General features: G+C 48.0%; 1 protein-coding gene across 1 annotated transcript in view; it reads right to left on the bottom strand.

Annotated features, from left to right (window-relative positions):
- LOC119394571 (26S proteasome non-ATPase regulatory subunit 3) overlaps positions 1-25548 on the bottom strand; it is a 197177-nt gene that overhangs the window by 50176 nt on the left and 121453 nt on the right. Inside the window, exons 9-10 of the mRNA XM_037661893.2 lie at positions 24490-24713; positions 24275-24430 (exon numbers count right to left, since the gene is read on the bottom strand). Of these exons, the coding sequence (XP_037517821.1) occupies positions 24275-24430; positions 24490-24713 (380 nt within the window). The remainder of the gene's footprint in view (positions 1-24274; positions 24431-24489; positions 24714-25548) is intronic.

Below are 25548 nucleotides of genomic sequence, written 5' to 3'. Positions count from 1 at the left end.
TGTGCCTTGCATTATTCCTTACAACTGTTGCTGCCTGTTGTAGTAGCAGTTGTAGAACTTAGTGCCCAGCACTGGGTTTCCTTTCCAGGAGGACACAACTTATTAAAAGAAACTTCATGGGTTTGGAGCTGGTTGCTTGTCTGCGGCGACCTCTTCTGCCCATGCATGACTGCTTTCTGCAGTTTTTAAAGACTATAGTCTTTCTGGATACTCAAAGGAGAAATTTTGGTCTGTCTTTCTGTTTGTCGGCACGTCACTCGATTCAGCCACTCGCCAAAGTTGAACCACTTGCCCGAGGACCAGCCATCTTGAACGGCTCACTAGGTTCATACTTTGTACATTGTCGATCAAAAAGCAAACATTACGCATATCTGAGGCGCAACATGACTAGGTAAATATTAGGTGGTGTGTTCCTTTAATACAAAATGCATACATACGTAATTCTAAAGACCCTAGTTTCTTAAGCTGCGCTGAAATGCGACTGCGCTGAAACTTGCCTTCTTCCGTGCCTCTGCACGAGCTCATTGTTGTGTTTCGGTTTTCGGTTCTGTATTGCACTGTACGAATGCCACGGGCGCCGCTCTGGCATTCCTGTTTTACCCAGGCGATGTAAATAAAGAGTGAGTCGAGAGTACTCGTTGAGTACGGACGTTTCTTCTGCTTCAGCGCTTCGCGCCAAACCGCGTGTTCGGGCTGGCTGGCGTCCCCGCTGGTCGCGTTGGTCACCGCCGGTCTTCGCCTGCTGCTGTGCCGGGACTACCAGCCCGCAACACAGCACTCATGTTTCCCGACGTATACGCCTTGTGCACCGCCTATAGGGGCCCCACTGATACCACCTAGCGGGCGCCGCCGACAGTACGTGCGGGAAGCCGAGCAGACGACAGCGCTTTGCACAGCTTTGCTGTGAGGAGATGAATGAAGTTCGCGGCTGCTATTTCCCCTCGTGCGGGCCAGACAACTAATTCTGCACTGGCAGCTGCAGGAAAGGCGCGGGCCTCTACGAAAGTGGAGTTGTGCACGATGTTTGTCACGAACGAGCGCTTAACTAAGCGCACGTCGCCGATTTCGAACCACGGCATGAAAGCCTGGCGCCGACGGTTCGTGCGCGACAGAGCGTGCGCATCGAAAACAAGTGGTGGTGGTAGTGGCAGTAGTGGTTTGGAGAGGAAAGGCACCTAATTTCTGCAGCCCGGTCGGAGCACGGCGCAGCGCCTAAAAAACAACAAAAACACAATATAAAAAGGCGCCGGAGCGCGCCCGCGCCCTCTTACCCTCTCCGCAAAAGACGCCACCGACACAGCCAACGAATGTGAAAGATCGGGATATTCGAGAAAGCAAGCCGAGCCAGCGCGCCGTCTGATTCCGCAGACGAATCAGTGAGAGGGTCTCGCCCTTTCTCTAGCTTTCACTGTGCTACGCACAGACGAATCATACGCACCTTCCCGAACCCAGGCGCTAGCTGATACAGGCAATGCAAGCGCAGCAAGCGTGCGGGGGCAGAGTCAGTCAGTGAGAAGTTAGTCGGCGAAGAAGTTATGTCGTTCTAGTGATAGCAGTTCGCTCGACCGCAGAAGACGTGTTGTTTGATGATCTAGTGCTGTGAGTTAAGTATCAAGAGATGACAGTGACAAGTTTTGAAGAGGGTCGCCGAGAAGACATGTGATGACCGACTGCGGAGAGAACGAACATCCGCGTGGAGTGATCGTCATGCCGGTGAATATCAAAGGTGCGTCGCGCAGACCAGCGTAACAAGATCCAGCTATGAGGTGCAGCTCGTGGTGAACATCCGCTTTGTTTTGTTTACAAAGGTGACGTCTCAATCACTTCTTGTTCTTTCTGAAGTCAACCACGCTGCATTTCTGTTTCTTTAAATAATAATATAGACCTTAGCTTGTAATAGCGCGGTACATGTACCGCTAGTACAAGCTAAGTTCATGGATGACCACTCGCCCGAACTACAACACTTCTAAAATATAGAACGTTTGAGCGAAGTGCCCTGCATGGCGGTCGAACCGAACCAACGCATGCTCAGGCTGATAACGTTGGTCTTCTACCAGTGTCAAAATGATCGAGTACATCCAGCGAGCACTGATATGGCAGAACGAAAGCATTCGAACAAGAGTCGACGTGTTAACCCGTACAATGACGAAGCGGCTCGTCTTTGCCAACGAACAGTGGCGATCCATTGCTTCCATCGCTCTTGCTCAGGAGGCCTTGCGGTAAGTGAGTAAAAGTGTTCTGGGCGCGTTTTTGTAGGTGTTTGAGCATTGCACTCCACAGCAATTGTTATTCGACATCCCTTGAAGTTTCAGCCACCACACGTACGACGAACGTTGCTTATTTCACTATGGAAACGTGAACAACGCGGAAACACACGTACTACGACGTAGGAAACCACGGCGGCCGTCTGCTTGCTTTCCCGAGAGCAATGATTGAGTTCGCCGCCTATGGCGCTTCCGTCGGCGTGCACTAGGCGTATTGCCAGATGGCGTCCATATCTCACGCAGCGCCTCTTCTATCGTCTTTAGACGACATTTGCAGCGAAGCACGCAGATACGCAGCCAATTTTTTGTCGGGGGACCGTATTAAGGTCTCCCATGTCGTTTTGGAGGGAGCTGGCAGAAGCTCTCTGGGTGGGGGAAGGCCCTCGCATTCCCAGAGGATGTGACTTTGGTTTGCTATGGTATTTTTGTCGCAATTTTTGCATGTTGAGTCAACCTCTCCGCCTGTGAATATCGCTTAGCGGTGAGGAGTGGTTAGGGTGTTCGTTTGAATTCGGCGGAGGATAGTGGCCTGCGCTCTCGTGAGGTTGCTGTGTGGTATGGGGTATAATCTCCTGTCATCTTTCTACACATTTGTAAGTTTGCTATAGGAGGTCACTGCCTCTCCTATCGGGGGGGCCCGGTTTCAAGGACAGCGCGACCCGGTTTGCTAACCCTCGGGCCACTTTATGCGCCTCCTCGTTACCGGGGCTTCCCGAGTGAGCAGGAACCCGGACCAGATTGATTTTGGTTCTGTCATTCTCATTGAAGTTTCTCAAGACCTTGGCTGTATTTAGTCCCACACTTCCCCTTACACAGCTGAGAATAGCGCTCCTAGAGTCGCTAAGGACAGTGTGGGTGGTTGGATTCATAATGGCCAGCGCTATGGCCATTTCATCGGCCTCCTTGATTGATGCGGCTCTAGTGGAAGCCACGTTTACGATTTTGAGTTTTCCGTCCACGGCACTCAGGGTGTATGTGTTGTGTCCCTGGCTGGCGGCATCGACGAAGACCGCGATTTGGTCTTGCCTGTGCTTTTCGCTTAGCCTATCTGCTCTGGCTTTTCTCCTGGTGTTGTGTCTGCCCGCCAGGGTGTTTTTGGGTATTGGTTTGATCTGTAGGTATTGTCTGATTGCGAAAGGTAGTGGTGCTCTGCCTCCCGTGGTGTCCCTTTCACACAGATACGTTCGCCATTCGGAACGCCTGCCATGCTAGCATGTTTGAAATAGCTTATCCTTATTTAAACAACTTATATCGCCCAGATGGGCAAGAAGTTTTGTTCCGCGATGCAACTCTGGCTACAAATCGTCCTCGAAGAAAGTGTCCCTTTTCGCTGCTCCGAAGGATAGTGACCGCTTGAGAGTATGGCGACATGCTATTCCATGGATCGCGAGTTGCAAGCAAAGAGATTTATTCTGTGAAAAACATTTTGATGCGAAAGCTTTCAAAGCTTGTCTAGCGTTTTGTGGCTTTTATGCTGCCTATGCATGTTGTGCTGGTATAGATGATAGTACACTGTCGAATAAATAAGGTGTATTTTCTCTTTTACTACCACCAACTGCATTGAGTACCCTACTTCATTCTTTCCTACTATTTTGCTGCACCATATAATAATGGAGCTAAAGCAGCTTTTTAAGGCAGAGATATGTAAAACTCGTAGGTTTTACACGAATAAAATTGTTAACGCATCATTACTATATTGCCGTTCATTTATTTTTAAAAGTTTACTTCTATCAAAGAGCAGCTTCGTAGCTATCGGTCGCCCACTGTACTGCATTCTCATTCCATCCTGGTATTTCTCGACGTGGGAGCGGCGCGTTACGTGCTAGTTCACGCCCCGAAGGACCTAAATAAAGTTATTTCATTCCATTCCAATAAAGCAGTCGTCTTCTCGCAAATGTTTACAGAATTAGCAAATAAGCGGTTCATAGTAAAACATTCTATAGGGTCACTTCATCTGATATGCAAAGCGCAGCGAAACACATGACACTTTTGCTACATTCTGATCAAAGTTGATGCTTTGATTTGCCATTTTATCACAGCTGGACTTTTCCAAATGCGTTTCAAATGTCTCTGCGCAGAGTACAGCCGACGTCCGATTTCCCGGACGCCCGAAATTCCTGACATGCCTGATTTCCCGGACTCATCTGTGGCACCGTCAAGTTCCCCATAGAGTCAATGTATTAAGGGGAGACGCTCCTCGAAACAACTTTTTTTTTTATTTTTTGCAATAGAGACTTGAAAATTCTGTTATATGTATAGTTTTTCATGCAGATTTCAATATGTCATTACTTTCCATGTAGCTGCTACAGTTGTTGAGTTATGTCATACACAATGGCAAAATGTTACACTTTTTGCGGGAACTCTTTTATGTACTAAACTTTCAGTAAAATCATTGTGTTGAATCTTATTAGACTCTTTGTAGACTGTAGAGTGCCAATATCTATCCAGGTATTCCACAGAGATAATGGAACTAATAAAAAAATTGTACTCTGTAACTGATTATTTTCAGTCTCCTTTGAAACAGTAACCGAATTTTCACAAGTAATGCTGATAGATATTGCAATTTCAAGTAGATATTTGCATTCTACAGTCTTGAAGAATACGTGTGCCAAGCTTCGTTACTATACAATAAATATAAGTTTATAAAGGCTGCCCGCAAAACGTGAAATTGTTGAAAAAATAAAAATGAGAAAAACAAGTTTGAAAGTTTGAAACGTTGGCATTATCAGAAAAACACTATTTACATCAAATTGGGCCACAATCCGCCTCCACGTGTGCGTGGACGAAAGTGTACACTCGGGGCAATCGGAATTTTCACAACACAGTTCGAGGAATGCCGAAAGTCTGCGCTTTCCAGCCGCCTCTCGGACGCCGAGCTTCCGTTCGCGGCAAGGGTGGCATGCCGAACCCGCCACAAGTGCCGTGAGCGCGCCGATTTCGCAAAGTATCGTGTTGACAGTAGGAGCACCAACAAGTCTAGGCTCACTCTCAAAGAATCCAATCTTCTTTTGGGATGCACTGAAATTCCACCGCAGCGTCAATTTCACAACCACTGTCGCGGGATTCGGTGTCGGCGTTAGGCCTATCCGATATCGGAGCGTCGGGGGCATCGTCCATCGCTGTCGCTTTGGGAAGCGTCCGACGCCGTTTCCCTCGATACTTGTGGCGAGCCTGAACTTTCGAACTGCGCTTTTTAGGGCTTGCCATGGCACGAAAATACAGAAGAAACGCAGAAAACTCGGTCGCGGCGTTTGAGGCTTCGTTCTTTGCCGGGGAGAGGGAGGGAGGAGAGGGTGGAGCGCGCCGCCGTCCAATGGCGGCCTCGCGCTGCGTGCCGCGAAATTCAAAACTCTCGACGTACGCGTTGTTTTTCTCGTTTTTTCTTTATTCTGCGTGAAGATACGAGACAACCCCTGGGTATTGTGGAGAAGACAGCTTTACGCTGCATGCGGGCAGGATTGCAAATGGCGGGCACCGCGTCATTTTCGCAACAGAAGGACGAAACTACACCATTTTTTCGCGACTTTTGCGCATTTCTCGCGTCACCGCTTCTCACTTGGAAGCCTTTTTAGATAATTTCCGTGCGAATTTGAGCTTGATATTTTCAGAAATAAAAGATTATAGTACAAGGATGACAATACAGCCGAAAAAAAACCCAGATTTTTTTCGGAAAACCGCGACTTTTCGACCCGCGTCTCCCCTTAAATAGTCCGAAATTCTGGACGCTTATAGCCTTCGCCATTTGATTTCCCGGTCTTTTTACTGTTAACCGCCGACCCAAAGTCACCACCGACGCCGCCATTTTGGTTGTTTTCATATCCTCGAACCCACCATACTCGCATCGCAGGTGTGGCTAGCAGCACCGCCGCACCGCGCCGCGGCTGCCGTAACCTCGAAACCGCACGTGTCAATCCGTTGCCAGCCGTAGCTTAGCCAAGCCAAACCTCACTGTGTTCGTTCACGTGTTGTTTTGTCCGCTCTGCGGTCGTGTCTGCGGTTGATTGTTTGCTGCAGCGCGCTATCTCAGCGATCACGTTTCCTGACCTTCAGCATCCACCGAGTTCCTAGTTGTTTCGTGCTGCGCTTTTCGTTGAGCGGATTCGCCGTTTACAGCGATGGCACGGACTGCTCCTTTGTCTTCGTCCGTGCCTTCGAAGCACACAAAGCCCCCTCGTAGGCTCACGATGGAGAAGAAAGCTGCCATCATTAAAAAAGTCCAAAGCGGTCGGTCACAGACAGTGGTGGGGAGTGAGTTCGGAATTTCGAAGCAAACTGTTTCGGACTTCATCAAGAACAAGGCGAAGATCTTGGAAGTGGCTGCCAAATCAACCGGGGCTGGAAAGAAGAATGCGAGTCAGGGTGTTTACCCGCAGCTCGAGGAAGCGCTCCTCGTGTGGCTCAGTGCCATGATCGCTAAAAAATCCCAGTGTCAGGCGACATCCTGAAGCAGAAGGCAGAGGTTTTCGCGCTTCAGATGAACGTGAAGAACTTCAAGTTCAGTGATGGATGGCTTCACAATTTCAAGAGCCGCAATGACTTGAAGTTCAAGAAGGTGTGCGGAGAAAGCGGCGCCGTCGACGATTCCGTTGTCGCCGAATATCGGGATGGAAAGCTGCAGTCCTTGCTTCAGCAGTTTCCACCTAATGATATTTTCAACTCAACGAAACTGGACTGTTTTACAAGCTGCTCCCAGAGAAAACGCTTGCATTAGCTGGTGACCCCTGCCACGGCGGCAAGCGCAACAAGGAGCGGCTCACTGTCCTCGTTGGCAGCAACATGTCAGGCAGCGAGAAGCTTCCGTTACTAGTAATAGGCAAGTCGAAGCATCCAAGATGTTTCAAGGAGGCAGTAACTCTGCCTGTTCTCTATGAAGCTAACAAGAAGGCGTGGGTAACGCAGCAGCTATTCGAAGCGTACGTGCACAAGCTGGACAGAAGGTTCCAGCAGCAAAATTGAAGAGTACTGCTGTTTGTGGATAACTGCGCTGCGCATGGCCACATCAAGGACCTAAAGGCTGTACAGGTTGAATTTCTGCCGCCGAACACACAGCAATCCTGCAGCTGATGGACCAAGGCGTGATTGGTAACTTGCATCATTACAAATCACGCGTGCTCAGCCGCATGGTGCTCTGCTCCGACAGCGGGAAAAGCTACGCTGTTGACCTCAGGTCTGCCGTCGGCATGCTAGCGGAATCGTGGAAGGCGGTTACACAAGAGACTCTGCGGAACTGTTTTCGCCACGCGGGCTTCACACTCGACGCCGAGGCGGCCGTCTCGCCCCAAGTGGACAGCGTGTGTGACAAACTGCCATCGCGGACGTTGCTTCGACGATCTGCGCGCGGCGGAGTGTCGATTCACTGGATAACCTTTGAGGGTTTCGCCGACGCTGACAAAGACCTCGAGTTATGTGCGGAGCTGACCGATGACGAAATCATTCGTCAAGTTACGGAGGATTCCGACGACTCCGACACCGAGAACGAAGAGCCAGCTCCTACACAGCCAACGAGCTCGGAGTTGACACGAGCACTGATGACACTGTCATCGGTGTACAGCGGCAACATGACGTTGACTGAAATTGCGGCAGACATGATCGCAGGCAAGCGGAACACCGTGCAAAAGAAAATAAGCGACTTCTTTGCACCCAAGTGCTGACCTATGAGGTAGCGCCGGCCACGTCGTATTTTTTCTTTTTTTATAAACGGCTCTTTTCAGAGCCACCTAAACGATGCATTGGCTGAATTACAATGGGAATTGTACTCCGGCCGTGACCCTCTCCGTCAGCGAAAAATACCAACCAAAAAGGTGCGTTTTCACGTGCATTCGTTTTTCAGGACTGCCCGATTTTCCTGACGTTTTCGCGGTCCCTTGAGGGTCCGGGAAATCGGACGTCGACTGTATCTGCTCTTGCTATTTTCATGCAGATACCAGTTTCTTTTCATTGCGGAGTGGTGGGATATGATGCTGACCACAAATACATCGAACTGACTTTGCGAGGCCAAATGAAGGGTGAATTCAACACGCGTCATGCAACCGCACATTTACTATTGTAAACAGAATGCGGGCACGATAGCCCAAGCCACGGTGTTGCCGAGGCCGAAGGTGGTGTTTATGAGCTGCATGGTGCCGCATGCCGAACCATCATGCATACTACTGAGTGTTTATATTTAACTTACGTGTATGATATTACACAACCACACAATCCTCACAGGGCCTTGCAATGCTATAAATTGCACTCAAAAACCAAATCATAGAAGCGTCAGGGTTGCTCTGGGCATAGCCAGGCGAGGCAAATGGATGGATGGACCTTTCTTTTTCACTTATCTCACCCATCCGCGTCGTGATTTGCTTCGCTTCTTTGCTCCAGGGTGTGCCTTTTCTTCTTTTTCTCGGTCGCCTGAATGTCCCACCAAGACTGCAATGTTCGTTTCGCAGAATCGTCAGCGCTGTCGGTCACCGCAAAAGTTCGTCTTAACAGAAGAGTACAGTTAGGCGATTCGTCTTGAAGGGATAGTGAACAAAATTTTCGCCGCCGAGATAAATGGCCCAATTGAAAGATTGGGTGCTGAAATTTGTTGAAACAACCTCAGTGATGGGAATGGCCAAAAGTGTTTTGTATCAGGTTTTGTAGCAGGAAAAATGATGATTTGTAGCAGCTGCCCTCAGTTTTGTAGCAGGTTGCGAAAACGAAAAAAAAAAAACAGGTCAGATGGCGTTTTATTGCTTTTATTATACAATAAAATGAAGTATTAAATACAGTGTGCGCATGAGTTCAATGACGGCGCAACCAACGCAAGCTTTAAACAAAGCCTAGGATCACAAATATATGAAGACTGGTTGGCACAAAGACGCAGGTACACAATACATGAATGTCACTTGCATGAAACACACTAAGCTTTCTTCCCTTTTTTCTCCGCATGCAAGTGTGGCATACACTTGGCCATCTTTTTTCGTGCTTGAGCAAGCACTGCTCGCCCACTCTCGATGTCAGAGAAGTTCTTCAACTTCATGCCCCGCTGAATCAACAAGTCAGCATTTTTAATCATCCATTCTGCCTCAGCCACTTCCTTTTTGGCTTGGTCATTGGTAAGTTCCACATTCGGTGAACTTTGCTCTGCATCTATACGCATACGCTTTGATGGTCGCTCTTCAGCTGCAAGGCGCTCCGCATACCGTCTTGATGCCCCCTTGACAGCCTTGATGACATCGGAATTGACTGGAAATGAGCACGGGTCACTGTCAAACCTCTTTGAATATGACATTATGTGACGTATGCCATTTACGCTTGAGAGAGAAAGATTTGACCTGTCGTGCAGGACTCTTGAGTTTTCACTAAATCCACGCTCAACAGCGCCATTGCCATGCGGAAGTGATAGAAGTGCCTTGACTAGCTTGGACAATAGCGGACATTTTGGCCCACCCTGACCATCTTTCATGATGAAAACTTGATGCCAGTATTTGTCCAGTGGCATGTCAGAACCTGCATGTAACTGGTTCAAGTTTAGCACCGTCAATTCATCAGCGGGTTGAACCACCTGGGGTGCACACTTTGCAAGATATCTGAAGGAGTCTCTTGAAGATTCCGCACTATGATTGCTCGGATGCAGGCACCTGACATGTTGGAGCATCTGATTCTCAAGAGGAAGTTTTGCCATCAAGTACTTCGAACATGTAATGTAGAACGACCTTGCTCCTAGCCGGAACGCAGCTTCTCTGCAGCAGTCCAGGTCTTAATAGCTTCTTCGGTGTCTGCTCCTACCTCTACAGTTGTTTCCAGTTCCGAGAGGACTCAACGTCAATGAATGCAAGCTGACTGCCTGACTTTGCCTGAAACACTTCGGTCCTTAAAAACCTTCCCAAGATTTTTTTAGCAGCATCACCATTTCATAATAAAGAATGTGAAGCAGGGGTTCGGTTCCCTGAAACAGTTTTAGGAACCTTGTAAGAAGTTCACCAGCATTTTTCACAAACAGAGCCAACAAATCCCCTTGACGGTGGCCTCCGAGATAAAGCGGCGCATTGCCAGGTAATCTCGGAGGCTATGCGTAGCAGCTTTGGAGCAGTTCTGCTCATTTGTAGCATGGATGTAGCAGCTTTCACGAAATGTAGCAGGTTGGAGCAATGGTGCTCATTTGTAGCATAGATGTAGCAGCTTTAATTAAATGTAGCAGCTTGGGGCAATTGTAGCAGCTTTCCCATCACTGCAACCTTCATTTCAGCCAGAGACTAGTAGAAAATAATGAGTTTATTGCATTTTTCACAAATTGGTGCGTCTAGCGGCCGTGCCGTGAACTAGAGAGGAAGTGACGCCCCTTACGGAAATGTCATATATGGCACTTATATAAATTATATGCGGCCATATATGAGTATATACGTCTGCATATGTGGCTACCGCTTACCATATATGGATGTAAATAGGGCCATATATGGCGCGACTGGCCCATATATGGAGACAAATACAGCCATATATGGCGTGGCTGGTCCATATATAGAGTGAAATGCAGTCATATATGGCACGGCCACACCATATATGTACATCAAGTAGATCCATATATGGGGTTGTGCTACCATATATGGGATGAACAACGTATATACGGCACGAGTTACTAACATATATGGGGATTGTCATATATGGCAATCCGTACAGGAAAGTGGCCTAATTGGTATCACCAGCAAGAGTATCAAGTATAAACATTGTTGCAATGCAATCATAAAAGACAAAATACCGTATTTACTCGCATAATGATCGCACTCGTGTAATGATCGCACCCCTAAATTTTGTCGTCAAAATTCGTTTTTTTTTCCCCCGCGTAATGATCGCACCCCGAACTTGCCGCAGCGATATGTGGTGTGCCAAGTCTAGCTGACGATCATCATGTTTACCATCTGTCGAACGTTACGTAAATAACTCTTCAAGACTCGCCAAGTGAACTGCACGCACCAAACAGATTCCTAATTTTTGTCCACCCTTGGCGGAAGCGTGCCGTATTAGGAGAGCAGTAAAGACAAATGCCATAGTTTTCACCACACGCCCGCCATGTGTTTCTCTACGTCTGTGGCAGCTGAACGCGCCCATCTCTGTTTCTGTCCTTTAAACATGGCTATGCTGTTGCCGCAAATTTACCGATTTAAACAAAATAATTCATTATTTCTACGGAAGAAACTGTTTGATGCGCATGACGCACTGACGACCTCCATGACTTACGAGAAAAAACGCGTTCGCTTAGCTCCGCTAGCCGCCATGTTTGTTTTTTAAGGCCCAACCGCATGCACGCGATTTTCGAGCGATGGAGACGAGGATTTGCTGTTGCGGAGGGCCATCCATCGTCGTCGCTTGTCGCGTCGCAGGTTTTGGGGAAACCAGAAAAAATCGCTTGTCGCCCGGAAGTGAGTGTGACGATTTCCGGCAACATGGCAGCATCCCTGATCCTCACTTCGGTTGCAATTTGCTCTTGATGCTTCCAATCGGCGCGTACTTCAAGGAATGCAAGTTATAGACTACCTTCTTTACAGCCCCATCTCAGGTGGAGAGCGAGGCAGCGGCCGTATTTTGTCGTTAATTTTGATCGACGGTTCGTTTTGATGTTTCGGTGGTAGCTTGCTGCATTTGTGGTAGCTTGCTGCAATGTCAACATCGTCGTGTGAGGTAGCCCTTCTCCTTGCGAAGCAGCGATGTGAGGCGCTGCGGCTTTTCTTAACGTTCATGATAGCAGAGGAAATGTTGTCGAGATGCGCCTCGATCGTGGGCTTGTTTGAGTGCCGGTTTACGATGGGGTGATATGCGAGTTTCACTGCCGCGTTTAAGCTGAAGGCGGTTGATTACGCGCTCGAGCACGGCAACCGCGCTGCCGGCAGGCATTTCGGGCGTCGACGAAATCAGAATTAGCAGTGATGCTACCGAGGACTTCTATTTGGAGCAATTTTTGGAGCAGCGAAATTTCCGTTTTGGAGCACTTGGAGCAGCAAAATTTTCATCTTGGAGCACTTTGGAGCAGATAATTTTGCATCTAGGAGCACTTTGGAGCAGCGAATTTTATATCCTGGAGTGCAATACAGAAGCATATTGCATTAACATTCAAGCACCTGAGTATTATTATGGGGCTCTTATGAAAGGCTAGAAATATTTCGATTCATTGCAAATCTCATGGAAAAAATCATCTCAGAAGCATAGGCGTGCGCACAGGGGGAGCAGGGCCCCCCCCCCCCACCTAATCACCTAAGAGGGGGGGGGGGGGCGCAAAATCTGCCCGTACATTGACCCTTGCGATAGCAATTATATGGACACTCTCGGCGGATTTTGCCGTCGCCGTTGCCGTAATTTTCCGTATAAGTCCAAATTAATAACATCACCATGCGCATTCTAGCGGCGGGTAAAAGCTCGCGAGCGCTGGCGACGAACGCGACTGAAGCGGAGATTAAACTAGCCGGCCGTCTGTCTCCGCTGCACGGACAGCGCATGAGATAACATCTGCCGATTGCTCATCAAACAGAGAGGAAACGCCCCGCCCGTCTTTCGTAAGGGGCATGAAGGGACGCCAGGGGGAGCGGAAGGGGGGGGGGGGGCGGAGTCGTTCGAAGGGCGCAGTCGCTTGCGCGCGCGCTATCTCGAGGCATCAGGAGACGGCTCGTAAACTTGCTGTGCTCTCAAACGCTTACTCGCGTTTAGAAAACTCAGAGCAAGAAACGCTTCAGTTCCTGGAGGGGCCATATTCCCTTAAACCAGCGTTTTGTTGAGTTACGCGAGATCGGATCCAAGGAGTTAGCTGCTAATCCTACTTCGTTTCACAATACAATTTTTTGGTATCGCCTTCATTTCTTCGCTCTTAAGCGAAATCTTAGTTTTTTTTTAACCGTTGGCTATTGACCCCCGAAAGTGAGGGGCGGACGTGTACATGGCGTAGCCGCTTCACTGTGGGCCGACAGCGACGGCCCGCTACTGGCAGCTGCGCATTTGCGGCTGCTCCGACCAGGAGATATGATTTTACTAATGAGATGACATTTTTAAAAAAGCAAGCAAAGAATTCGAATTGGAACCCTAGCACGTGAGCTCGAAAGGGCAGGGCCTTTTAGGGGGTATTTACCGCAGAGTGATTAGAAACTCAGACGTGCTGGCGGAAGGAATTACGAAAAACGCTGTTCTGGATGAAGATCCATGGATAAAGTATATATGAGGAAAAGTGTCAACGCGTTTCCACCGTTCGCGTGCTCTTCCATAAACGCGAAGCAAGGAAATTCGATATTGTCCCATATATCTACTGCGAGCGATCCCAGATTTCATTCCGCGATGTCCGGAAACAGAAGTGACAGACATTTTAGCGGCACTCATGTAGTTATTACTGAACACTGCTTTCCTTACGTGCCGTGCGACGCTTGAAACGAGCTATCAGCAGCGTTTCTGGAACAGACGACGTCCGCCGATGAATCGCCGTCGCACTTTCTCGCTACCGATAGGCCCAGACGTCACGAGCCTCTGCGGAGAGCGCGTTTTGCTGTCGAGCCGACTTGCAGAACAGAAGCTGCGTCGGCACCGTGCATGGCATCGTGGCTTACTCGGAACGCACGCGCGAGCGCTATTTATTCAGCGGAATAATTCTTGGTCCATGATTGCGACTTTATTGGCAGCCCCCAGATCGAGCTGCACATGTTCTGACGCGCCGGCGGTGCGATTGCCGGTGATAGACGACCCCAAACCCGAGACTTTGGCGCAGTTTGGCGCAAATTTCGTCGATATTATCAGGATGGCGCAAGTAAATACAATTTGGCGCACTTTGGCGCAGTTGGCGCAGGAGTGGAATCACTGGAATTAGGTATTGGAAAAATCAGCGTGAGAAGCTCATGGCTACCAACAGCATGCGCCAGGCTTTCCGCGAAACCAAAACTGGCAAGAGCAAAACTAACGCGCTCGACGGAACGGCAGATAACCTCCTGCCGGTTGCGACAGGGAATCGAGCGGCGACGACACTGACGCCAGTGACGCTTCAAACTCTGAATGAAAGTTAGGGGGTCAGTGAATGAAAAAAATAAAGGGCAATATGCAATGCATGTAGTTCCTGCGTAATGTGTGCGTTTATTACAAAGGTAAGCCTTACTCTACTTTTATTTTAGGTTATGTTCATGATAGCTATCGTAAGAATTCCGATACGCGACTTGTTTGCGTTTTCGGTGCTCAAAATATTTCGCGGAAAATTTACCCCGCGTAATGATCGCACCCCGAAATTTGCGTCAATTTTTTTAAAAAAAAAAGTGCGATCATTATGCGAGTAAATACGGTAGTAAGGTTTATGTACGTGTCAGTGCATGGTTCACTCGTGTATAGCTTGTACTGAGTTTTACATCAACTTTAGGTTTCCAACAATAAGTGGCAATTATTACGACGTCATTATTATATATACGAGATGTTTTTACAATGGCGCTATCCTGTCCGCACATATAATACATGCAAGCTCCCAAACCTCGCTATTCTCATTAACCAAGCCGATGTCTATAGTTGTGGTATATAAAAAACGCCATGCATGCAACTTCTACAGTCGAACCCACTTATAACGATCCCACATATAACGATCTATCGGTTATAACGACCATATTTGGGTGCACTTACGATTTTCCTATGCTAACCATTGAAGCTGCGTCCAGGTAGCGAACATTTTTCAAAGCCTCCTACTTTTACAACGAACACTTCGGACACGGTCGCGGTAAAAATATGGCGCATACGAAAGCGAAAAAGAGTTAAGACATGCCTTCTAAAGCGTGACAGGGGTGGCGCGCTCGCGCGGGCCCCGCTCCAGTTACTTGCGATTAAAGGGCCCGTAAACAGGCTGCGACTTTTTTTTTACACACGCCAAACAAGCTTGCTAATCCATCCGTACAGTAGACCGCGGCGATCACGTTTCCGAATAGTACAGCGCTGCGCGCACGCGCAGACCCTTCATTTCGAAAAACAATTCCCGCGCTTCTCTCCTACGCCTGATCAATCCTCCTCGTACGCGCAGTGACGTCAACTCGGCGATCGCCGAGCTGACGTAGCACTGAGCTCGTCGATTGGTCTAAACCAGGTCTCACACAAACAATTGTCAAGTTAACGTCAGTTCCTGTTCCCACCCACCGCTACGAAATGCGCCTTGTTTTTTGGCCCTGCGGTGATGCGGTTTCGGCCACGCAGTTGTCGCGCGTATATTCCTCGCACTGCATAGCACCTGCACGCACTTCGGCGAAGCGTTGTTCAGTTGCCGGCTGCAAATCGAGCGGGAGAGGGGAATCTCCGTAGCTCGGACTATGGTGGCTTGGACTAGCTCAGACGGTCGCGCTTGCTCACGCGGCAAGCGGGGTTCTCCAGCTTTTCTCGTCGCGCCCTTCAACGTCTCGGAAAGCAGCACGCATCCTGCTGCATTGTGAACTGTCACAAAGGTTTAAAAATAGTGAAGAGCCGAAAACTGCCCGTCAAGTTACGGAGCACGTGCGACAATATAAACAATAAACAACCAGGAGCCGCAGCAAGCGGAAGTGCATTGCGAATGATCAAGCTCGCCCATGACGTCAATTGTTGACGTCGTGTCACGTTGCCGAAGTGGGCGGAGTCACGACGACGGGCTACGCCTTTCCTCCATGTGGCGGAGAAGGGTGGTGAGGCCGCGCGAAAATTTGAAACCAGCTCAAACGGATGCTCTAACCCCTGTAACTTCCTTATTATAGCACGTACTCGCAAAATTCTTGCGGCAGCATGTTCACATAGCAAAAGTGCGCATATTTCTTTTCATTACAATTTTTGGACATCGGGGTTGTTTACTGGCCCTTTAAGATACCCAGACCGGCGAGCACCGCACGCAGATTTCGGACGCTGCAAGCGAGGTCGCTCACCTTCCAGACGTTTCTTCAGTGGTAGAATGGCAGCGAGGGAAAAAAAAATAGTAGGCAGCATGAAGCCTTGCGGTCAGCTTTCGCACGGTAACCTTTCCTGACGCCGTTCTCTGCAGCTACGACCGCCTGCGATGAAACCAAACAATGCCTTGGAACGCAAGAACTGATAACCGCGATAACTTTCCATCGCAAAAAGGTTCCCTGCGTCCCTAAACTCGTCGACGCCACAATGTGCCGCGAAACGTCGTCCGTCTTTTCGGTGGACGGCAGAGACTGGTCCGGTCGATCGGTGATACGACTTCCGCGCGATTGTGGCGATGCCTTCGCGGATAAGCATCAGAAAAGAACGAAGGAGAGGTGGCGGCCGTCGATGAACGTGCCATTATGCCTTATAGCCGACAACCTTATCACAGTCATCTGTAGATACTCGGCTGTGCGTGTGGCGTACGCCGACACTGCGAATTGACGGCGGTACGAGCGCGCCATGCTTGGCCATGCTGCCGTTCGCAAGTTCGCTGCCGCGTCGTGCGAGACCGCTTTTTTTTTTAAAGTGCGCGTCGCTTTGTAGAAACGAAAGTAGCTCGCTGTTGTTGAGCGGCGTGGGCACCGAGAAATGTCGATGCACTGACAGCGAGCGCATACTGCGTGTTTGACTAGGTGACAACTGAAGTAGTGTATAACTGAAGTGCGCCGCGCATCGTCGTGCAGGGCCGCGAGAGCATCGCGGAGACGTAGTAGAGTGCGCGTTGCTTGGGAATTGCTTGTTTTCGCCGCGTTGAACGAAGAGGCTAGTCGCCGCACCCGTGCACGGTCTGCAGTGAAGCAAACATGAAGAACGTACAAACGCGCGCATACGGCATACAGCAAGCGGCCCGGCAGTGACTCCGCGACCCGAGTCGGCGACGCGCTGCACGCAACTAGCCAGGGATGATCGGCTCCACGTCGCGGTACCGCGCTTCGGTGAAACGGTGTCAGCTCATTGCAAAGGCGGTTAATTCACTCGTGAGCACGCAGCAGACGTGCGCTTCACGACGCGAAAAGGCTTAGCTTGTCACCGAAGGGGTTGTTAGCACTTTAATAAAAGTGCACAAAGAAAAAAAAAATGGCTTGGCCGCGAAGCGCACGTTTTTAAGGGCGAGTCCATATACAACGAACTACTGATATAACGACCACTTTTCGCGACACTTTCGAGTTCGTTATAAACGGGCTCGACTGTATTGTTCACAGTAATGCATGGCTAAATAAAAGCTAGTTTTAATGCAGCTTTTTATCTCGCACATCAGTGGACAAACTTGCTGATAATTCGAAGTTTGTGATGGCTATATGCTGGACACTTCATTTAACGAGGTTTCTGTGAACGTTGTTTACTCACATCTGGGATCACTTTCAGTTGACATTTACCATAGTAGTATGCGCAGAGCAATATTTGAGGCAGTATTTTCAAAAACAAAAATGAGACAGTACAACTCGCAGGCCTTATGCTTACATTAAAAATTGGTGTCGTGCTCATGTCTTGCAAAAATGCGCTTTGCGTTTCATTTGGCTGCGTATAAACTTCTTGAATGTGCAGATCGTCAACTTAATGTTCATTTGTAATGAGTACATTCAAAAAATTGATTTGATGCGAGGTTTGAAAGCGTCAGTTGAATCTACTCGATACATACTTAAGGGGTATACGTTAAGAAGTGTCCAATTAACGCACACACGAAGCACATTTAATTCACCAATTATTAAGCGCTCAGAATGCTGCAGTTTTATAACACCGAATTCACAAGACTTCTATTATGTGTGTCATTTCTTGATCGGGATCGCTAATAACGTGCACCAATTGCCTTAAATGTTACCTTGCGAATACATTTATCATGATACGTTTTTGTGAATAATTAAGGGCCTTACATAAACCAGACTGGCCATTCCATTTACAGCGCTCCGTAGAGCAGCCACGTAATAAATAAAACTACACGGGGCTATATCCTTTCAACACTAACAGTGTGGCGCATATGCTTGTGAACTATACACGAATACGTATACATATGCGCGCACATGCATAATTACACGCTCGCGCGCAGCGGCTCATGGGTACGCAGACACATCTGTTTGTTTCAATGGGGCCATCTAATTTTTGCCATGGGAGTAATATCGTTGATTCAACGTTCATCTAGGGGTTGTAGGAACAGTACATTTATTATTACCATTATTATTATTATTATTATTATTAAAGCATGAGAGGTAAGATAAATATCCGGATCGAACACGTCGTGGCAGCCAGCGTACGTGAAGCAGCGAATTGCAGATTCTACGACCGCCTCCCTTAAAGGTCATGCACCTGTGCCTCTCGGCAGCCAGCGGGGATAGAGCGAGCCCTATTGTCCCGAAACCCGCGTGACTAGTTAAACGCGGTGCTGCTTGCATGCGGTGGACACAAGCGAGGACGAGCGATTCCGGTCTGAGGGGTGAGCAATTCGGCGAATGCATACTGGAAACTTCCACGGCACGCAGGAACACAGACGACCAGAAGGCACGTAGGCCCATCTACGGTTGCGATAAAGAAATAGCAGACGAAAAGTTTAACTTGTAAGGTACTAATATCACGTCAATAATTATGAAGAGTTGAAACTTTGTTTGCCAATAAGCTTCGCAAAATTTACTGCAGCGACAACTGTGTAAATTGGTGATCTCACGGACAGGTTAGCGCTGCATCACGATTGAGACTGTATCCATCCGCGCCGCTGTTGCTTCTTTGCTGACCGGAGCAGCATGTGCGGCTCGTGTTCGTCACTTGTGATCTCTCTTGCTCTTATTTCGTGCTCAGCGACTGCTTTGATTTTGCACTGACTTCAACGCAGATTTGAGTAATTTACTTCTCTGCATGTGGTGCAATTGTGGATGCAGAGGCAAGTGTGTTTTTGTGGAGAGGCCGTTGGTTTGACCATCGTTAACTTTTAATGCGGAAAAATGGACGCCTAAGCTTGCGTGCAAGTTTTCCTTGCATCTTCCTTTCTGAAAAGCTGTACGGATAAGTGTGGTCGTCTTAAGTTGTGATTAAGTTCTTGTGGATTTACTGGCTCTGCACATCACAGCCTCTGCTAAATTTTAAGGTAAGTTTATTTAAGGTAAGTTATATTATAAAATTATGAAAACTCGCAATGCGTAGTGCATTGCATGTTTTGTTTAGTATACGATTGCATAATAATTGTGGTTACGTGATTAAGCCGTCGTATTCTAGCTATTTTATTTTTACAACACCGTTTTGTTTTGTTTTTTCTATTTCTTCCAGACACGACTCCCCCAATTTATTGGAAGCAAGCGCTGTACCAACTAAATTATGGCTTTCGTGTTATTGTAGTTTTCGTAAAAATAAAAAAAAAACATAAATATATCTGGATATTTTTTTTTGCTTTGACATTTGAGAGAACACCAAAAGTCAATTACAACTTACGCAATTAACAAATGAAAAACGGTTGACATTCCACATCCCCAAGTATGTGTCATGACATTTATGTGCCCGTGTCCTAATTAGTCGGTTCTCGCCCAGCTTTACCTTCTTTTTAGAATTACGCCCTGTCTTGAAATAAGTGCACACGGCTAAAACTTCTTGCGAGGGCAATTCTAGAAGACAGTGTACAGTACTCACGGATTGAAACGGGACAATTTAGGACGAATTAACGCACATATTTTCATCTCCACCGTCTTCAGTTCGGGTCATATCGGCGTAATTTCGACTCGAACGCGTAGACCAGAGCAACATTATATGTAGGAGACCAGATTAGTTCTGATATGATGTGGTTATCACGAGCGGTTGCGCATACCAGTCGTTATACATAAAAAATGTGATGTCGCCTTTGAATCTGTGAGCACTGTACGTAATTTTGTACAAGTCGACAAATTAAACCCGACTGATCTGCTTAGGGCTTGCAACTGATTAAAATATTAATGTTTTAGTAGCTGTATCAAAAGCAGGCAACGTTTTGAAAACACAATTTTTTAGCGTCTGGTTTTCAAGAAATGTCACTCCATTTCTACTCGCACAGAGACTTATACAGTCGACGTCCGATTTCCCGGACGCCCGAAATTCCGGACATGCCTGATTTCCCGGACTCATCTGTGGCACCGTCAAGTTCCCCGTAGAGTCAATGTATTAAAAAGTCCGAAATTCCGGACGCTTATAGCCTTCGCCATCCGATTTCCCGGACTTTTTACTGTTAACTGCCGACCCAAAGTCACCACCAACGCCGCCATTTTGGTTGTTTTCATTTTCATATCCTTGAACCCGCGCATCAGCAGCAACGCCGCACCGCGCCGCGGCTGCCGTAACCTCGAAACAGGACGTGTCAGTCCGTTGCCAGCCGTAGCTTAGCCAAGCCAAACCTCACTGTGTTCGTTCACGTGTTGTTTTGTCAGCTGTGCCAGCTCTGCGGTCGTGTCTGCGGTTGATCGTTTGCTGCTGCGCGCTACCTTCAGTGATCACGTTTCCCGACCTTCAGCATCCACCGAGTTCCTAGCTGTTTCGTGCTGTGCTTTTCGTCGAGCGGATTCGCCGTTTACAGTAATGGCACCGACTGCTCCTTCGTCTTCGTCCGCGCCTTCGAAGCGCACAAAGCCACCTCGTAGGCTCACGATGACGAACTGCCATCCCCGGACGTTGCCTTCGACGATCTGCGCGCTGGCGGCGTGTTGATTCCAGCCGAGATAACCCTTGAGGGCTTCGCCGACGCTGACAAAGACCTCGAGCTATGTGCGGAGTTGACCGATGACGAAATCATTCATCAAGTTACGGAGGATTCCGATGCCGACACCGAGAACGAAGAGCCAGCTCCTACACAGCCAACGAACACGAAGTTGATGCGAGCACTGATGACACTGTCATTGGTGTACAGCGGCAACATGACATTGACAGAAATTGAGGCAGACATAATCGCGGGCAAGTGGACCGTGCAAAAGAAAATAAGCGACTTCTTTGTGCCCAAGTGCTGACCTATGAGGTAGTGCCGGCCACGTCGTATTTTATTTTATAACGGCTCTTTTCAGAGCCACCTAAACAATGCATTGGCTGAATTGCTATGGGAATCTTGTACTCCGGCTGTGACCCTCTCCGTCAGTGAAAAATACCTACCAAAAATGTGCGTTTTCACGTGCATTCGTTTTTCCGGACTGCCCGATTTTCCGGACGTTTTCACGGTCCCTTGAGGGTCCGGGAAATCGGATGTCGACTGTAGCCGCCATTTTTTCCACTATACTTGCACATCACAAGCTTGCGTACCAGCCGCTATTGGTCGAACTCCGTAAAGGTTAAATATCATGTCCTCTAAATCATTCAATGCACACGCAGTCCACATGGTCAGTGGCAAGTAGATAATTTAATTTGTCTCGCAAAAGAATCCCAATTGACACGCAAAAATATTGTCAATAAAAACACGGTGGACAATGTGCTTATGAACTGAATAGTAAAAATACGTTCTTTGTGCGCAAAACCTTCAGAAAAGACAGATAGGACAGAGCGCACTCCTATCTGTCTTTTCTGAAACATTTTGTGCACAAAGAACGTATTTTTCCTTTTAGAATGCAGTACCAACCAGCCCAAGTAGCCACCCTGTTGAAACTGAATAGAATATGTCGATAAGCACTCAATTTAAAGACAATGCATCTTTTCGTGAAAAGTTGATATAGCCTGAATGAAATCACTAAAAAGAAACAAGAGAGCAGCTTATTTGCATGCTTTTTAGCTACATGGGTAGCTAAATGCTTCGATCGTGCATGTTAAAAGAATATAATTGATCTGAATCTTAGCTGCCTTGCCAAACTGTTGTTGTGCAGTGAATGTCTCCATACATTAAAATGACTAACAGTCATGTGCTGACTCCAAACAGTAATAAACAGCAAAATGACAGTTCTAGCAATAAAGCTTTGAGGATAACTAATTTTTTTGGCAGGGCAGTGAAACAGCTCACAACCCTCGTGTTGAAAACACAACTGCTACTGCAGACCGTTGGGTGGCATCAATAATCAGGGAGCATTAATTCTAGCTGTAGAATGATTTCTGCAGCTTTAATTTATGCCGTCCTCACAAGCGGAATTCATATGTAGCAGTCATCTATATATGGCTATATATAAAAGTACCCATATAAAGCCATATATGGCTTGCATTCATATATAGGCCTCATCTATATATGGGTATATCAGGAATTGGGCATATCAGGCCACATATGGCCATATATGGCACATATCAGGAATTGGGCATATCAAGCCATATATGGCTATATATGGGAATTTTTATATATGTCCATATATGAGATTTTTGTAAGGGGCGAAACCCGCCGGATACTGACTCTCCAACCGTGCTCGCTGCAAAATCGCTTACCAATCGACATCGCAAGCCGCCACACGCTGCCGCGCATCTCTCTCAAAACGTGTTCTCACGGAGGAAGGTTGGGAAGGTGTTCTCTGTGCGTGTTTTCAACCGGCAGCTAACGACGTCATTGCTGCGCTCTCGGCCGTATATTTGTTTTCTCAAGCGGAGCTTGCGCCCACATCTACGAATTTGCCGTTTGTGTTGTGTGCTGCTATGTAATATGAACGGTGAAGCACCTGGCGTAACGCAAAATGCCTCAACGCTGTTCTACGCTAGGGTGTGCGAAAAGCAGCGTCGAGAGAGAGAAGCCCTGTCATACCTTTCCGACAGAGCCGAAGCTTGAAGGATATGGATTCGCGCTGCGCGCCCATCGCAGCCAACATGGGTGCCTTCACAGTGTGATTTTTTGTGCTCCGAACACTTCGAGGATAGTGACTATGAGTCACTGTTTAAATTGCTGGTCCCGGTGGCCGACCCACGTTGGGCTATGGCGGCTTGTCTGGCTCGTCGTCCTCACTGTCGCACGCATATGGTTTTATTTGACGCATCCGTTTTGGAGGCCTGCCGAACTCGGAGTCGCAATCACCGCTCGTGGAACCACTGTCACTCGCACCTCGCATCTTTGTGCGCTCGCGGCACGCTCGGTAATTGTAGTGGTTTTTGAGAAAAAAAGAAGCGCTATTTTGTCTCCCATGTGGGGAAAAGGGGACAAGGCTTAGCGCCACACCAGCCACCCCGAGCCACCCTCGGTTCTTGAGAGGAGAGCGGGAGGAAGGGAAGTGGCAGGCAAGGAGAGAGCGTGCCAGTTGCCCTCCTCTTGCTGGGGCATTCGACATCACGGCTGTCAACAAGTGCACTGGCGTGCAGCCGCCGCGCTCTTACAATCCACTAAAAATACGGCCAACTGCTCAAAATTACGTGAAATAAACGCTGTTTATAGGAACAGTCGTGTCGCCTGAGTCGAATGTAAGTGTTTTCGTAGATTTTTCAAAATTTTGTTCAGTATCCCTTTAAGCAAATTTTTTTTGCACCGAGTCTATGGGAAACCAAACGAACGGTCCCGTGTTGTTCAGCATAAGCGAGAATTCATATTAATGGGAGTTCACTTAATTTCCTTCTTTTTTATGTTTAATTGCCTTTACAAGTGGCAGTGCTGTGAAACTTCACTCCCATCTAGACCAAACAGAGCACATATTCAGCACATCAGTATCTTCTCCTTGGAAAGCACAGCCTCTCATGCAGTGCAATACTTTGCATTCACTAGCAGGTCCTCCTGTTTTGAGCTGCCCACAATGGGAACGTGAGGCCCAGCGACCAGTGTTGACTGGCTTTTCCACAGCACCACCTTGGTAGTGAGTCACGAAGACCAGGCAGCAGCACTCTGTCCCGTTGTTCGTGCTGTTGTACATACGAAGTCACATAATGTTGCCTTGGCCATCAGGCTGCCGTAGCTTGCGTTACGCAGTAAAACCTTGACAATTCTAAATATCTCAATTTAAACTGACAGAAGATTCAAAATGTACGGATGGTTCCAGCAGAGTGGTATGTACTCACGATGAACGGCAGCGCACGCTGGGTTAAGACAGAAACACAAAACACGAAAAAAGGACGACACAAGCGCTGAACTTCAACTGGTATGTACTGTTGGAATAGGAAGAAATTCCGACAAACTTGAACTGTAAGAACCACACAGTTGTTTTTTGAGCAAGATTTCTTGCCTTCGCAATCTGCTTTTTGGGAGAAATGCACATAACCTACAAGCCCCACTTAGTGAATGGAGAAGGCCCAACTGCGGCATGCGTGTAATGTACCTTGACTGACTGGTTGTGTATATCCAGGCAGAAGCAGATCCGCTGGTGGAAGGCAGCCTGGGGCTCCCGTGTGCAGTAGATGTCCATGTTTTCCTTGGACTGCATGCAGCCTCGCTCGTGGTCGATGGTGGCCTCAATCACGCCATCGCGGATGGCCTGGGCACACAGAGTGGCTGCTGCTGCGGCTGCACACCACGAGGAGCAGCAGTGCTCACCTTTGCCACGATGAACTCGGCATCTTCGGAATTGTCCAGCTGCAGCTTGTGGGCTACGTCAGCAAGCGAGATGCGCAGATACGACAGGTTGATCATGCGCACCCCGGTTTTGATGACGTTGTGCCGCAGCCGGATGATCAGCGTGAACGTGTGGTCTGCCTGGAACTTGGCCCCAAAGTGCTCCAGCACCTCATTGAAACGGCCCAGGTTGCCTGCCCGCACAGCTGCAGACACACACAGCTCAAAGTGTTTATGCCAGGTTGCTACTTCGTGCAGAATAACTCAAGAAATTCCAAGATTTCAATGATTACGCGTCCAATGTTACAACCAATCGAGCTCCTACAGCCAGTTGTGGGTTTGGTCTCCACTTATGGCAAGCTGTTTTTTCATCCACTTCATTCTCTTTCCATATATGTCATATATATCGCACTGCTGTTAAAAACTAGATATGGAACCCCGATTATACGACTCTGAGGGGACCATGCAAAACCGTCATATAACCCGGGTATTGCATAATCGAAAAACTATGAATATGGGCAGTGACGCTCTGTCTTGCCCAAAAAATGGGTACAGCCTGCCTGAATAAGCCCGCGGAACAACCCTGCACTTCTCCAAGGAGGGTAGATTACATTTTTTAAAAATGACAGCTAAGCATTTCAATGGAGGAGGTTTGAGCGAATCTTTATTCTTAACTTACAAATCGACTAATGCGGACCTTTTTTCCTATATAAAACGAGCCCAAAAATTGCCCGCATATAAAAATATTTGGTAGGTCCCACGCCTTGTGGGATGGGAATTGGTTTCATGCGAAGCAGTCGGCGAGTAGTTCTATGCTGCACTTTTTGGCTCTGAGCCAAGCGTTACCGAGGTTGATCGATGTGTTTTTGGAAGTGTAGTAGTGTGCACATCGTGGGCTTACCAGGCACATTGACAACACTGCCGCTTAAAGGGTAACCTATGGTCTGACGTAATGTAAGCACTCACGTTAGAGCACATACGTCTGTATTATCTCAACGAAGTGCACCTTATGGTGCGATGATGTGAATATCATACGTAACT

The sequence above is a fragment of the Rhipicephalus sanguineus genome, chromosome 5, assembly GCF_013339695.2.
Source record: "Rhipicephalus sanguineus isolate Rsan-2018 chromosome 5, BIME_Rsan_1.4, whole genome shotgun sequence".
Lineage (NCBI taxonomy): Eukaryota > Metazoa > Arthropoda > Arachnida > Ixodida > Ixodidae > Rhipicephalus > Rhipicephalus sanguineus.
This window is presented reverse-complemented; position numbering and strand designations above follow the sequence as displayed.